This window comes from Microplitis mediator, chromosome 1 (assembly GCF_029852145.1).
Source record: "Microplitis mediator isolate UGA2020A chromosome 1, iyMicMedi2.1, whole genome shotgun sequence".
NCBI lineage: Eukaryota > Metazoa > Arthropoda > Insecta > Hymenoptera > Braconidae > Microplitis > Microplitis mediator.
Window position 1 is genome coordinate 7,079,922 of NC_079969.1, and position 14,939 is coordinate 7,094,860.

The window sequence follows — 14,939 nt, forward strand, 5'->3', positions numbered from 1 at the left end:
ATTGTGGATTATCAAATTATTAATGTAGAATTGTTGATATTTATAGATACATATATATTTTTTTTATTAGATTAGATTTGATTGTTTGGAGAGGTTAGAACTGAAAGGGTATAAGTGACAAAATAATAATTTGGGTTTCGGGGACTTTAAGTAATGATCTGTAGAAAAAAAAATAGTAGAGAAGGAAAGAAACTAGAATAGTGCGCGAAATGAATAATTCGAATTATTGAATAATTTGAAAAATTCAAATTTTCGAAGTTTTCAAAAACTGATTTATTTGTAAGATTTAAAATTATTCGAAGAATTTAAAGGATTCGTAAATTTTCGAATTATTTGAAAAATTCAAATTTTCGAAGTTTTCAAAAATCGATTTGTTTGGAAGGTTTGAAATTATTCGAAGGACTTGAAAACTTACGAATACTTTCAATTATTCAAAGAATTCAAAGTAATCGCAAATTCTCGAATTATTTGAAAAATTCAAGTTTTTGAAGTTTTCAATAATTGATTTATTTGTAAGGTTTGAAATTATTCGAAGGACTTGAAAACTTACGAATACTTTTAATTATTCGAAGAATTCGAAGTATTCGTAAATTTTTGAATTATTTGAAGAATTCAAAAAATCCAGTGTTCATAAATTTTCGAATTATTCGAAAACTGACTTATTCTTGAGTTTTTGAATCACTCAAAGAATTCGAAGTACTCGTAAGTTTTCGAATTTAACGAAAACCGAACTATTCGTAAGTTTCTGAATAATTTGATAATTTACGAATATTTCGAAAAAACACGAATTATTCGATTGTTTCGAATTTCAAATTGAATTATACTATTCAATTCATCATGAGTAAATCGTATGCTCTAATTCTTTGCACACCTCCAATAAAAAGCCTAAAAAAGTTTAAAAATAACAAGAGAACAAAAAATAAAATTTTTAACCTGCGGATTTTATAAATAACAAAATTTCATATCATATTACGAAGATTAATTTTCCTCCCACCATTTTTCTACAATTAAGTCTTTACTGCGCATGCGCGTTAGTGCAAAGTCATGAACTTCATCATAGCCAAGTAGTGTAAGAAAATCCCGTTCTTTTGGAGACTTTACTATAGTTAAAAAAAAATGGCTCTTATACTCGTTCAATCTTAACCTCTCCATTAACTTTATGTGCTACTAGGGTTAATTTTCGGTGCTTGCGTACATTACGCATGAATCCCTATTCCAACGGACGTGACGATTTCCCATATTATTAGACAAAATTATTGTTTATTGACTGATTTCTTATAATTTAGTGTTTTGTATCTTGTAGATTTGGTTTTAGTTTCGTTACATTATTTTAGGGACTCCAAGAACGCGGACATAATATATCTGCCCAGACAATTATACAATTGAAGGTAAGTTTGTTTAGTTATGCAAACGAAAGGAATTGTTAAGCTTGCGGAAGATGACCGAGCTTTTACTAATTTTAATGTGGACATTAACAAAAACCTCTCCATGGACAGAAAGTAACTCTGTTCTTCCTAATCCTGACAATCTACATTGTTGTATATGTATATAAATATATGGCATGCGCAAATAATTTAATATAAAGTTGAGAGACAAATTGGGTGACTTATTTGAATAACTTCGTAATCAATTCAATTATAGGGTAGCGTGGGGACAAGACGGTCCATTTATTAGTTGGAAAAAGGGCATGATGGCCCTCTTCGAAAAATAAAGACTGAAAATTTTTTCAGCAACAAAACTTACAATTGAAAACTTGAATAAATTTTTTCATGATTCAAGAATTTTTTTTCGCAAAATTGACATTCTTGACTCAAGAAAAAAAATTTATTGAGTCAAAGTTGATACTCTTGCCTCGAGAAAACATTTTTTTTCTCAAAGTTGACATTCTTGACTCAAGAAAAAAAATTTATTGAGTCAAAGTTGATACTCTTGCCTCGAGAAAACATTTTTTTTCTCAAAGTTGATATTCTTGACTCAAGACAAAAAATTTATTGAGTCAAAATTGATACTCTTGACTCAAGAAAACATTTTTTTTCTCAAAATTAATATTCTTGACTCAAGTAAAAATTTCTTCAATTGAGAAAAATAATTTCTCGATTCAAGTATAATTCTATTAGACTGAAGAAAAAAACATTTTTGGTTTGGAAACCTCAAACTTTTGTTTCAACTGTATTACTGACTTGAACTAAGAAAGATAAGAACTAAATCTAAGAATATCAGTTTCTTGGTTACAAAATACCGCCACTTAACTGCCCAAATTATGGAGAATAGATAGACCTCTATATCGTTTTCATATTATTTATAGTTCAAATTTTATGTTCCAATGTTTCGGAACTATGCCAGCCTAGTGGACAACAGAAGTTTTCTAACTCAAAGAACGCGAGTTCAATCCCGCCCAAAGCCAGTGTTTTTAAAAAATAATGTACCGTCTTGAATCAAGTCCCTGCTGTCTCAAACTAAGAGAATAGTATCCTCGGGACAAAAATATCCCGCTCATAATTAAAGAATAAAATCACGATTCAAAATATTCCAATTCTTGATTCAACAATAAATTTTCTTCAACTAAAACTAAAAAACTTAAGCGAATAATTTTTTCATTATTGATGCCAGTAAACATCTTTTCGGATTAAGAAAAAAGAAATGAATCAAGAATTCAGTTCTGAATAAAAAAAAAGTTATTGATCAAAGTAAAATATTTTTTCTGTACATTATTTAAAAATTACATAAATTTAGTTCCGCCTAGTTTGTCTCGATCCATAATATTGCATGTGCAAATAATTGCTGAATAAACCTGGTGAATAACCCTTTGAAGAATCTATAGACAAGACGTCATGTCATGACAATTTCAATAGGTTATTTCTGATATATAATCGCATGACTGGTACTTGAAACCTGCATGAACGAGTACATTTATAATATTTCGAAGTATGCACTATGTATTATAGTTCACTGTCTATATGATCGATTACATATTTGCTTAGATAAAATATGCACACTTCTTCTTCTTCTTTTTTCTTTTTTTTTTTTTTTTTTTTTTTTGAATAATCCATCCGTAGATTATCGATCGCGGTGGTCTAGAATACAATGCACAATAGCCAGATTAATCACCATCTTGAATAACTCGCATAGATAAATAGAAACTAAAAGTTTATTTGCTTTGATTGGGGGGAATAGGGAGAACCAGGAGAACCGGGACCACCAGGACCACCCGGACCTCAAGGATCTGAAGGAATAGCTGGTCAAGATGGACGTCAAGGCATCCCGGGAGAAGTAGGTCCTCCTGGTGAACGTGGTCCTGCGGGACCTGTTGGCCCTGCTGGACCTATTGGGCCGCCTGGTACACCAGGACCTAAGGTGAGATATTTTTTACTTTGGTTAACAAACTCTACCTCTTATTGAGGTTTTTCTGACTTGTATCAGTGCAATCAGATATGACAATTAGATAACTTGAAACAGGGTAAATCCGGCGATTATGGACCCTCAGGATTTCCAGGATTACCAGGACATCCAGGGATTCCTGTGAGCTATTGCCTCTTTTAGTAAAAAAAAATTTAAAAAAAAGAAAATAGACATACAACTTTCAAGAACATCGTGATTCTCAAAAAAAAACTTTTATCTCGATAGCTTCTTTTTTCCTTTTGTCGTATAGGGTATGCCAGGACGCAACGGAACACGAGGCTTACCGGGAAGACGTGTGAGTTCTCGTTGAAATTTTCTTTAGTGGTGTGTTCGATACTCTCTATTTATATACAGCGGTGATGAGGGTAAAATGGATTCTTTAAAGAAAATAGGCCATTAATCCTTAACGGTCATGTGGGGTCCCGGTGATTCCGAAAAATTTTGAACCCTCATTGGATCGATAACTATTGAGTTTTTTAAAAAACTATAAGATACCTTTTTTCTGGAAAATTTAAAGCTCTACAAAAAAGGTATCTTGTAGTTTTTCGAACAACTCATTACTTATAGAGATATTTTTAAAAAATCAATCATAATTCGTGCCGATGTGACCGTTGAGGGTTAAATTTAGCGATACCGCACGTAAAAAAATGCTGGAGTTAAATTTTCCACACTAAACTACTGACAATTAAACTACAGTTTGTGGTCATCGTATCAACAAATAGAGACGCATGAATGACACTGTATAAAATTAATTTTTACTGTAGTAGTTCTATTTACTATTTGACTGGGGTAAAAATTTGTAGACTAAGTAACTACACGATGCAGTATGGAAAACTCATCCTGTGGCTTCTTTAGCCACATAATTTCATAAGAGTTAGTTGGTATTACTATTTTTGGAGTACATAATATCACATAATTTGTACAATCTACTCCAATGTGGTATAAAATGACTGACAAACGAAAACAAAAGCGCCACCTTCAACTATTTTACCCCACTGTGTGGGTGTACTAGCTCCACAATTGTAGTTATGATTACTACATCTTTAAATGTGTGAATTTTTTTTTTCTATTGGTCCTTCATTTTCTCTTTCGGGTTACAAACCGGACTTCCGTCCCATAATTACATACATAATCAACATAAAACAAAGAAAAAAATAAAACTTACATAAAAAATAAAAACTTACAGCTACCGCCTTACATTTTCATTCCTTAAACCTACTTCATTCTATTACATTCCACTACATTCCATTACAATTCCGCCTCACACATCCTTCCACTCCCAGGATCCAAAAGAGAAAAAGAAATTTTCAAAAGAAAAAACTCCTGCATCTAACATTCCTCCTCTCTAACTCACTCCCTGATCTCCGTTTTCGCTGCTCCATTTCTACATATCCCCCCCCCCTCTCCTTCCTCAATTTCTTTAGATCTATTAACCATTTTTCCCCTTGCCCATCCTCTCCCAACACTTCTAAATGTGTGAATTATAACCTTCAAAATTACGTGCTTGTATTTTACATCAACAAAAATTAAATACTTATTGAAATTATAATGAGGAGTAGTAAAAATTACAGCTGTCATTTACTAAGGAGTTGTTTTAACCAACGACAGTAGTAGATGTACTACAGTTTGTGTACTACAATAAGCTAGTAGTCATTACTAAATATGTAGCGATCTTATATACAATCCCCGATTGTGGTAAATTCAACTACACCTTTTTTTACGTGCGAGTTTTTGAAGTATAAAATTAAAATTTAGATAATAGTTAAATTTGAGAATCGATAAAATCATAAAAGAGCCTAAAATAATTATCTCGTCAATTTCATTTTACCCTCTCTTGTAGTAATTTATTCCCGTGGTGTTGGTTCCATGCTTCCTTCAATATCGCTCATGTTATAATCAAGATTATAATAATTACAATAATAATAGTAGTAACAAAGTAAGTTAACTTAACTAACGAAACTAAATTACAGTGTCGCTTGCTCTTAATATACAACAGGAGAATTCGCTTTTGCGTAAATGTCTTTTCGCACTCCGACATCTGGGTTCCTAAATTTTGTTGATGCCGTTGTTAGATGGTGATGGTGTTTTGGGATTTATGTTCCCTTGTGGCTGCTGACAATCAATCTCAAATCAGAGTCAAATGTGTTTTTACGCTTGATGTATCATTCCTCCCCCCATTGCCCATTTCCCGTTCCCCTATTGCCTACTTATCAACTAACTCTACTACCCCATTTAGACCTAGCAAAGTCAATATTTGAAAAATGTACTCACCAGCATTATTGTCTTGCCAATAGGGTGACAAAGGCGACAAGGGTGACCGTGGATTGACAACTTCACTGGACGGCAAGCAGATTCCTCTCGGGACATTTGAAGGACCACCGGGTCCACCGGGACCACCTGGTAAGTGAATATATGTCAACATACTGCTTCATCCTAATCCATACAATGATAATAATGATGACATTTCGATACTTGATGACGTTTATAAAATAAAAATCACCCGATTATTACTACGGTATCAAAAGGCCATCGTTGCCAATTATTATTTTTAAAAGTAATAAGTAAAAAAGTTAAGTAACTAAAAAAAGTTATCTTAAAGTCTTGAGTTTAGAGTAGTCGCGCTTGGCAAAAGCCCATACCGATTATCGTGGCTTTCGTCTCCGCTCACGTATTCTCGCCAATTAGAACTTTGTTCAATTGTAACTTTTAGATTGCGCCCGACGGACTACCTTCATAGTTTTATATACATATATATATATATATATAATACTTTTTTTTATTTCTTTCCATTCCTTTCCTTTTCTTTCTATTCTTTTCTCCTGTTCATTTTATACCATGTACCTCAATAACATTCTGTCCTTTTTATTCTCTGCGTGTAGACTCTTTTATTTTTCATTTGGTACCCTGATCAATGCCGATATTTCACCACGGCCAAGAAAAATGTCTTCTCTTACCCATGTCTTTTATTTAACTCAAATTTTTTTTTCTTTTGCTATTTTTTTGCCCCAACTTGTACCAGAACCCTCACTCAGATCGCGTCTCCATAGCTCCCTATCGATTTGGCTTAACGTTCTTTGTCCTGAATCTTTTGTACGGGAATCCTACTAACGCTAATAATAATTGCGAGTCACGAATAATACTCGGCAATAAGGGATAATATAAAATGAAGAAAGGAATGATAAATATTTCAAATAGTAATACTAAGAAGTCATCAATTTATAATTTATGTAATCATCATATAGAGTATAGTTAATTGTCCCATGTATGGGACATGTTAATGTCCCAGTAATTATTTTATACGTGAATGTAAATCGAAACAGGAGCTCAAGGCGAAAAGGGAGATGTGGGTCCAATCGGGCCACCCGGCCCGCCTGGCGAGAAGGGCGCCAGGGGCAAACAAGGCAAGAGGGTAAGCTTCAGCAAGGTCCTCCGACCATAGCACTGGATCATGTTTGAGCTACGGGAAAACATCCTCTTATACCCTTGTACCTTGTCCCTATCATCACTACCAAAACTGCTATTCACCTACCGGCACGGTTATGCTCGACGGACAACAGAGGGTTTGACTACAGACTGTGAAATCCTTTCTGTCATCTCGAGATCCTAGTAACGTGGAAACCATCCCTCTTAATCCATAAGATCTTTGCATATGCTCACCCCTGACCGATACCAAAAGTTATTCAACTGTTAGATTCTTTAAACTTTTTTGGCCACACTATTCCCTTACGAAAAAAACTAACTAACACTTATGAACACTATTGAAAATTCATTAGTGTTGATAAGTGTTTTATTAGAGATCATTAGTGACCATTAGTACTCTGACTAGTGAGTTTTGTACCACTATTGGAGATGGTTAGTCTTAAACAATGTTCGGTTACCGTTCGTGAGCACTTCGACTAATGGATCTTGCAACACTATTGGAAGTGGTTAGTGTCCTATAAGTGTTCATTAGTCGGAGTTCTAATAAATCTTGCAACACTATTGGAAATAGTTAGTTTTAAACAATGTTCTATTAGTGTTCGTTAGTACTTCGACTAATGGATCTTGCAACACTATTGGAAATAATTAGTTTTAAACAATGTTCTATTAGTGTTCGTTAGTACTTCGACTAATGGATCTTGCAACACTATTGGAAGTAGTGAGTGTGGTATAAATGTTCATTAGTCGGAGTACTAATGAATCTTGCAACACTATTGGAAGTGGTTAGTGTCCTATAAGTGTTCATTAGTCGGAGTTCTAATAAATCTTGCAACACTATTGGAAATAATTAGTTTTAAACAATGTTCTATTAGTGTTCGTTAGTACTTCGACTAATGGATCTTGCAACACTATTGGAAGTAGTGAGTGTGGTATAAATGTTCATTAGTCGGAGTTCTAATAAATCTTGCAACACTATTGGAAATGGCTAGTTTTAAACAATGTTCTATTAGTGTTCGTTAGTACTTCGACTAATGGATCTTGCAACACTATTGGAAATGCCTAGTTTTAAACAATGTTCTATTAGTGTTCGTTAGTACTTCGACTAATGGATCTTGCAACACTATTGGAAATGGTTAGTTTTAAACAATGCTCTATTAATATTGGTTAGTATTTCGACTACTGAATCTTGCATCACTATTAGAAGTGATGAGTTTTGAATAATGTTCTATTAGTGTTAATTAGTACTCTAGCTAATGAATCTTGCAATATTGTTGGAAGTAATTAGTGTTGTATTTGTGATCATTAGTACTCAAAATACTGATCCTTGCAGCACTATTAGAAGTAATTTGTGATGAATATCATTTTATTAATGATCATTAGTATTCTGATTAGTGAATCTTACAATATTACTCGAAGTGACAAGTGCTGACCAGGTTTCAATAGTGTTCATTAGTAATTCGAATAGTCGGTACTACTCTACTATGAAATTCATATTAATGATACTAAACGCACTAATGGCACTACATGCGCTAATTTCTCATTAGTGCTGGTTAGTTTTTTCTGTAAGGGTTCCGTAAAGGTCAAAACATTTTTATTTATCGAAAAATGTGAGACAAAGACATCCAATGGTAATTTTTACGACCTAGTGAGTGAAATGGACATATGAAAAATTTTTTAGAAATAAACTCGGGAGATGTAAAAAAAATTGCCGCAAATCGGGCATAATTTTGTGGACTTCTTGCACATAAAAGTTATCTATAAAAAACTATTGCTATAAAGTGTAACATCGAAATAAAATTTTTTCGCCACAATTGGATCTAAGGGAAATCATAAAAACATATTTCTTTTACCTTTTATATGCTTGTAATAAAATGTAGAATTTTTTATTGCTGTCTTCAATATTTCCTTAGTATCCCATTTGGGCTGACTATACTTTATATGAAACAGAATAAATTCTTACAGTCGAAAATTGTCGGACTATCGCAAATTTCATGATGTTTTAACAAAAAATTCTTTTGATACCATCATAAAAATTTCTATGAGAACCTATAGGATTTTGGAAAAAAACGATGGAAATTCATAGGAATTTTTTCCGAATACCATGAGGATTTTGGAATAAATCTACAAAAACCCATAGGAATCCATGACAGTTTTTAAAAAGCCATGAGAATTTATAGAAATTTATAAAAATCAGTTTCAAAATCCATGAAAATTCATAGAAATCCATTGGAATTCTAAAGAGTCCATTCCGGAATTCATGGGAATCCATACAATCATTACTTTTAAGTTGAAAAAAGTCTCTATGGATTCCCATGGATTTCCATTACAACCTGTATTAACTGTCATAAATTCCTATGTCTAAATATATATAGATTTTCATGAGTATCCAACCGGAATCCCCATGGAAATTCACGAAAAAAATCCTAAGAATCCATATAAATTTTTCCGATGTTCGCACAACCAAAAATGAATAAATATAAAAATATCATTTGTCCATTTTGCTCTAATTGTTCACAAGAATTTTCCAAACATCGTCTCACTTTGTCTTATTTAAAAAAAAAAAGTAAATTAAATTCCTCATCTTAATATTAATTACGGCCATTAAAAACAAAAATCCCAACTATGCCCTAGATTTCGAGCTTGAAAATTCCATAAATCCAAATCCTAGTTGACTGCATGTGACTGCTGCATGTTAAATAGACATAGCATACTTGTATATATATATTACAAGTAAAATATTTGTATGAGGAATGAGAAATGCTCGTGCCTTTAAAATCACCATGACCGACGCGCGTCACATATGGCATGCATGTGTGTTGCAAACAGCTGAAAGAGGCATCCCTTATATACAAACAAATATAGTACAGGGTGAGAACCCTACTTGGCATTCGTCAAATGCTTGAGAATTTAAAATCGATTGCTGTGTTGACACCTAATAAATTCAACATGCACTGGCTTTACAATATATACACTTATATATTTTCCGTCATGGTCTTATTTTTTTTTTGTCTTATCGTCGCTTATTTATTTCATATCAATATGGTGGCAGCGAGTTTAAAATATATATAGACATCTATATTTCAAATAATTAATCCGACTTGAGAAAAAAAAATGTCATTGACTTTTAAGTCACAGCTGTATTCATTTTTCCGATCAATGATCAAAAGACTATAGCGCGTAGCAGTCATAGACAATATTAATTTTCAATGACATTTTTCTTTCGTAATCAGCAGACCCTTAGGGGATAAATAACCGTAAGTACAATCGGCAACTAATGAACTAGTTAAGTCTCTTGGAACATTCCCCCCCAGGCAAATAAGAGTCTCACTATCAAAGCTAGTGTTGAAAAAAAAGAAATAAAGAAACGGTTAATGTAACAGTAACATGTACGTGTGAGTGTTAACGAGTGGTAGTATGTAGTTTCAAAGCTTTGATGATGGTGTTTGATGTATATGTTCACGAGCTTATTAATGACACTTTGTGAAGTCGACGTTTATCAAGATTTTGTTGGATTTTGTAACTAACGTATGTATTTTATGTTGCGTATAATTATCTAATTATTTATTTTACTACTACACAGAGAAATCGTATTATTTATGGTGACTAAATATAAATTAGGTCGTGCTTAAATAATTTATATCAAATTTTGTGTTGACAAAAACCTTTTTAAAATTAAATTTGGAAGATACTTTCTGTGAATAAATGACTTGTTAAAATTGCAAATAATAATCCCAGGCGGATATAATTTACAGTAAAATATGATATTTTACCGCAAATCTGCGGTGACATTGCGGCATTTCTCCATAAATGTGCAGATTTACTGCAAATCTACGGCATGATCGTAAAATGAAATATTTAACGGTTACAATAAAAATGCCACAAATTGCGGTAAATTACCGTAAAATGCGGCAAATTCGCAGTAAAATACGGTATTTTGCAATGAAATAGGTCATTTACCGTAATTCAGATCCGCTAGGGATATATATACATAAGGTACCGGTGGGTAATAAGGCCTAGTTAAAGGGAGATTTTGAATGGAATCGAAAATGTTGCATTTAATTATCGAAAAGTATCATTAATCTTAATTTCAATACATTAGCCATAAAATGTAATGAAGTAATGGTAATTTTTACTATAAATAAACAACAAATTAAGCTTTTACAAAAACCAGACGTATAGGCCTTATTTTACTACGGTAGGGTAATAAGGCCTACGGGTTAAATAAACTGGAATAGTTTAATTATATTTAATAAAATTGGTATTAGAGATAAATCATAACTTAAATTTAGCAACAATACTTTTTAAGAGTCAAAAGAATAGATTGCTTTGCTCAACAGCACTTAGAACTATCAGTATCCTTCTTAAGAGTCAGAAGACTAGATTGTTTTTAATAATTTCTTCTGCGCTACGACAACATATGACAGACGATGAAATATAGAAGACAGGGAACGTGGTGTCGGGACTCTATAAACTTGTCGTAACATCTCTATGCAAGACCCTTTTACTAGAGTAGCCTTTAGCGGAGGCGGTTATTTTAAATATCATTTCTGTCACTTAGGCCTTATTGCCCGACCGGCCGTATTACCCGCGAGTACCTTATGTATAAAAGTATCACAATTTCAATCGTTTTCATGGCCAAAAGTAACATAAAATGGAGTCCTGGTCTTTAATTAATACCAGAAAGTATCAGAATTTAATTTTGCCAGCAATGGCATCATTAGTCAAAATTTGTTCAAAGTGTTCTATTACTGAGACTCTTTCTGGATCTAATTTATATTTACCGTCACCATGACACCATTGGTACTCACAAAAAAACTAAATTTATAATTAATAAAATAATAAAACTACTAATAAGTAGACGCTAAATGTGACCACAATGCCCAATAATTAATGAATAGTATGTGTATTGTAATTGTGTTTAACGTAAGTATTATTACCTGCTGTAGTTAATAGTAACGTATTAATTGTCTTTTGCTATGTAGATCTTCCCAGTGTCCCCATTTGAAGAACGCTCTGTGTGTTTCACTTTTATGTGCAGAAACAAAAAAATAGTAACCATTGTGGCGCGAAACTGTAAAATCTAGTCAGTAGATAATACAGAACAACTAAATCTTATGTAGAACCGTAAGGGTTACTTTGATAACAACAATAGCTATGGTTACACCTAATCGTTGTGGTTCTTGAAGATATTTAGTTGTTTCGTATATTGCATTGAGTGGATTTTCCTGTTCTGCGCAGCAATGGTTGCTATTTTTGGTTTCCGTGTAGTAGTATTAAATTTCCTGTTGTTCATTAAATCCATTCCTATCCTTCCGATCCACTTTTAACGTCTGTCTAAAATAAAACTAACAAATGGAGTAATAGATACTATCAAATTATTTGGTATTGAGACACCAGAGTGTGGTATTATTAAAAAAACAATAATAACGGAGGACCTGTGTTGGATCTAAATCTTGCAGAATATTATGTTATTTTATCTATAGGCATTGACCAATGGCGAGTGCCGTTGTCCACGTTCGTTGAGAGTTGGTCTTCCCGGTTTACCAGGTGATAAAGGGAGTCCTGGAAATCCAGGCTTACCAGGTAGTTTATTTAACTTTAAGGCGACCCATATTAATTAAAGACATCAACCGAATTCATTGAGTTTATTACGAATCTATCAGGACGTTTAACAATTCGGTTACATTGAAATAGTTATTGCCGCGTCCAATTAGCCGATTAACCAATAAATGATGAGTATCATTGGATATTAACGTTTTGTAGGACCCAAAGGAGATTCCGGTGTGCCAGGATCCCCTGGTGTTGATGGAATAAATGGAGAAGCTGGTATACAGGGTCCACCGGGATTACCAGTAAGTATTAGTTGGAAAAATTCATTTGCGTACACGGAAAAAAATAGATAGAAATGGTTACTGTGCTACACAAGAATGATGGGTAGTTTTTACATAAGACTACGATTTAACATAGCAACCATTACTTGTTACACATTATATTGAAAACACGTCTGGTTATCGTGTTCACAGTCACCGTTTGCTAATCAGATATTACAGGTTCCTTTCAGCAGTAGATGTGTTACTGGCTAAAATAGGTATAGGCGCTATGTGAAGATGCGAAAGACTCCCCAGACAAATGCGTTCCATTGTTGTTCAACATCGTTACCATTCCTGTGCTGGGCAGGAGCTGTTGTTTTCAGTCACATGTCTAAATACTGTTGACAAAATTCGTTCTCGCCAAACAGTAGTCAGACATGTGACTGAAAACACCAGTTCCTGCCCAGCACAGGAATGGTAACGATGTTGAACAACAATGGAACGCATTTGTCTGGGGAGTCTTTCGCATCTTCACACAGCCTATACCTATTTTAGACAGTAACACATCTACTACTGAAAGGAACCTATATTATCTGGTAAGCGAACGGTGGCTGTGAACACGACAACCAGTCGTGTTTTCGATATAATGTATAACATAGTAATGGTTGCTATGTTGAATCGTACTCAGTCTTATGTAAAAATTATCCACTTCTATTATAACTAGTAACATGCTAAGATCAGTTTCTACAGACTTTACGATCATTCTTGTGTGGCACAGTAACTATTCCTATCTATTTTGTTCCGTGTAGAAATTGAATTTGAATGAGCAGAATTTAAAATGGTAGTAACAATTTTTATAGGGATTAGCTGGACCTAAAGGTGAAAAAGGAGAGTATGGGGATATCGGTCCACCAGGTTTGATGGGTCCACCAGGTTTACCTGGACCACCAGTACGTAAAACCTCATAATCTAACTATTTTTTTGAAACCCTTTTCGATGGTGTTTTGTTGGCCGCTAGGGATTCTGATTGAACGGTTTTGTTTTAGGGAGCGCCGGGTATTAAGGGAGAAAAAGGCGATAAAGGAGAATCGGTTAGTATTAATTTACTCTTAATAAATTCAATTAAAAAGGGTTAAAAGCAATCTGTTAACTAATACAATGGATGTTTTCGTTGTTGCAGAAGTACAAAAAACTCAGAAGAAGACAGGTAAAAAAAGTATAATTCACTTACTTTTAACCCTCAACGGTCACGGAGGGTCTAATAGAACCCCAGTCACTTTGACTACCCGTTAAAATCAAATTTCACCATTTTCGATGTATCTGTTTTTTTCGGGCAGTTATCAATAAAAAAGTATCTTTGGTTTTTGTCAAAAATCTCGAGAGGTATTGAGTTTTTTGAAAAATTGTAAGAAATCTTTTTTGTAGCGCTTCAAATTCTCTACAAAAAAGGTATCTTATATTTTTTTTAAAAACTGAATAGCTATTGAGATATTTGTAATTGAAATTGTCTGTGACCCGGGTGACCGGTAAGGGTCAAAAAGTGAATACAGTAAAATTGAATAATCCTTTTATCTGTTGACGGCAGGGTGATGGAACGTTCGAAGTTAACGCGGGTGAAGTGGTGAGTGTTTTAAGTATGATTACAGTATTTTATCGATTATATCTATTGTTAAGCTATTTCCATATCCATTAGTAACAAATTCATTAATTCAAATTCATTGTCCATCAATCTCTTTGTATAGAAGTAGGGTGTGGAAAGGCATAAAGAGAAAGCCTATTGAAAATTAATAATCCTATTTCACTGTTCCCATTTAGATAATGGGTCCACCCGGGCCACCAGGTCCAGCCGGTAATCCAGGACTTCAAGGTCCGCCGGGTATTAAAGGCGATCGAGGACACGATGGCGCTAAAGGCGAACCTGTCAGTGGCATTTTGTTTTTTTACTTTTTTTACATCTTATTTGCTTACATACATTTTTTTTATTTTATGTGCTTACAAAAAATAGCCCCTTGGTAACTTAACTCGACGAGTCATTATTCATTTATAGCGTAGTTCATTTAATATTTATGAAATTCACTGCGTGTAATGGATAATCGTGAGTCAAGTTAATAAAAGGGCTATCTTGTGAAAGTAGTAGTAGTAGTAACGGAAAACGTATTACTAATGGATACGATGTGTTTTATATTTTAGGGTGAGAAAGGCGCCAAGGGTGATCCTGGTCCAATGGGACTACCTGTAAGTACTGAATCAAGTCAACAATTTTATTTCGTAAGGGGAAAGTAGGTTCGAATGGGCTGACAAAAAAAAATT

At 33.6% G+C, this 14,939-nt stretch overlaps 1 protein-coding gene across 28 annotated transcripts in view; it reads left to right on the forward strand.

Moving 5' to 3' along the window:
- LOC130678154 (collagen alpha chain CG42342-like) overlaps window positions 1–14,939 on the forward strand; it is a 172,546-nt gene that overhangs the window by 141,321 nt on the left and 16,286 nt on the right. For 18 of the 28 annotated variants that reach the window (XM_057485157.1, XM_057485159.1, XM_057485163.1 and 15 more), the window contains 14 exons: window positions 1,335–1,388; window positions 3,175–3,354; window positions 3,457–3,519; window positions 3,650–3,694; window positions 5,694–5,799; window positions 6,720–6,808; window positions 12,303–12,402; window positions 12,583–12,671; window positions 13,490–13,579; window positions 13,676–13,720; window positions 13,810–13,836; window positions 14,215–14,250; window positions 14,445–14,549; window positions 14,820–14,864. In XM_057485157.1, coding sequence (XP_057341140.1) covers window positions 1,335–1,388; window positions 3,175–3,354; window positions 3,457–3,519; window positions 3,650–3,694; window positions 5,694–5,799; window positions 6,720–6,808; window positions 12,303–12,402; window positions 12,583–12,671; window positions 13,490–13,579; window positions 13,676–13,720; window positions 13,810–13,836; window positions 14,215–14,250; window positions 14,445–14,549; window positions 14,820–14,864 — 1,074 coding nt within the window. The remainder of the gene's footprint in view (window positions 1–1,334; window positions 1,389–3,174; window positions 3,355–3,456; window positions 3,520–3,649; window positions 3,695–5,693; window positions 5,800–6,719; window positions 6,809–12,302; window positions 12,403–12,582; window positions 12,672–13,489; window positions 13,580–13,675; window positions 13,721–13,809; window positions 13,837–14,214; window positions 14,251–14,444; window positions 14,550–14,819; window positions 14,865–14,939) is intronic. The other 10 variants (XM_057485165.1, XM_057485173.1, XM_057485172.1 and 7 more) reach the window with 6 other exon arrangements.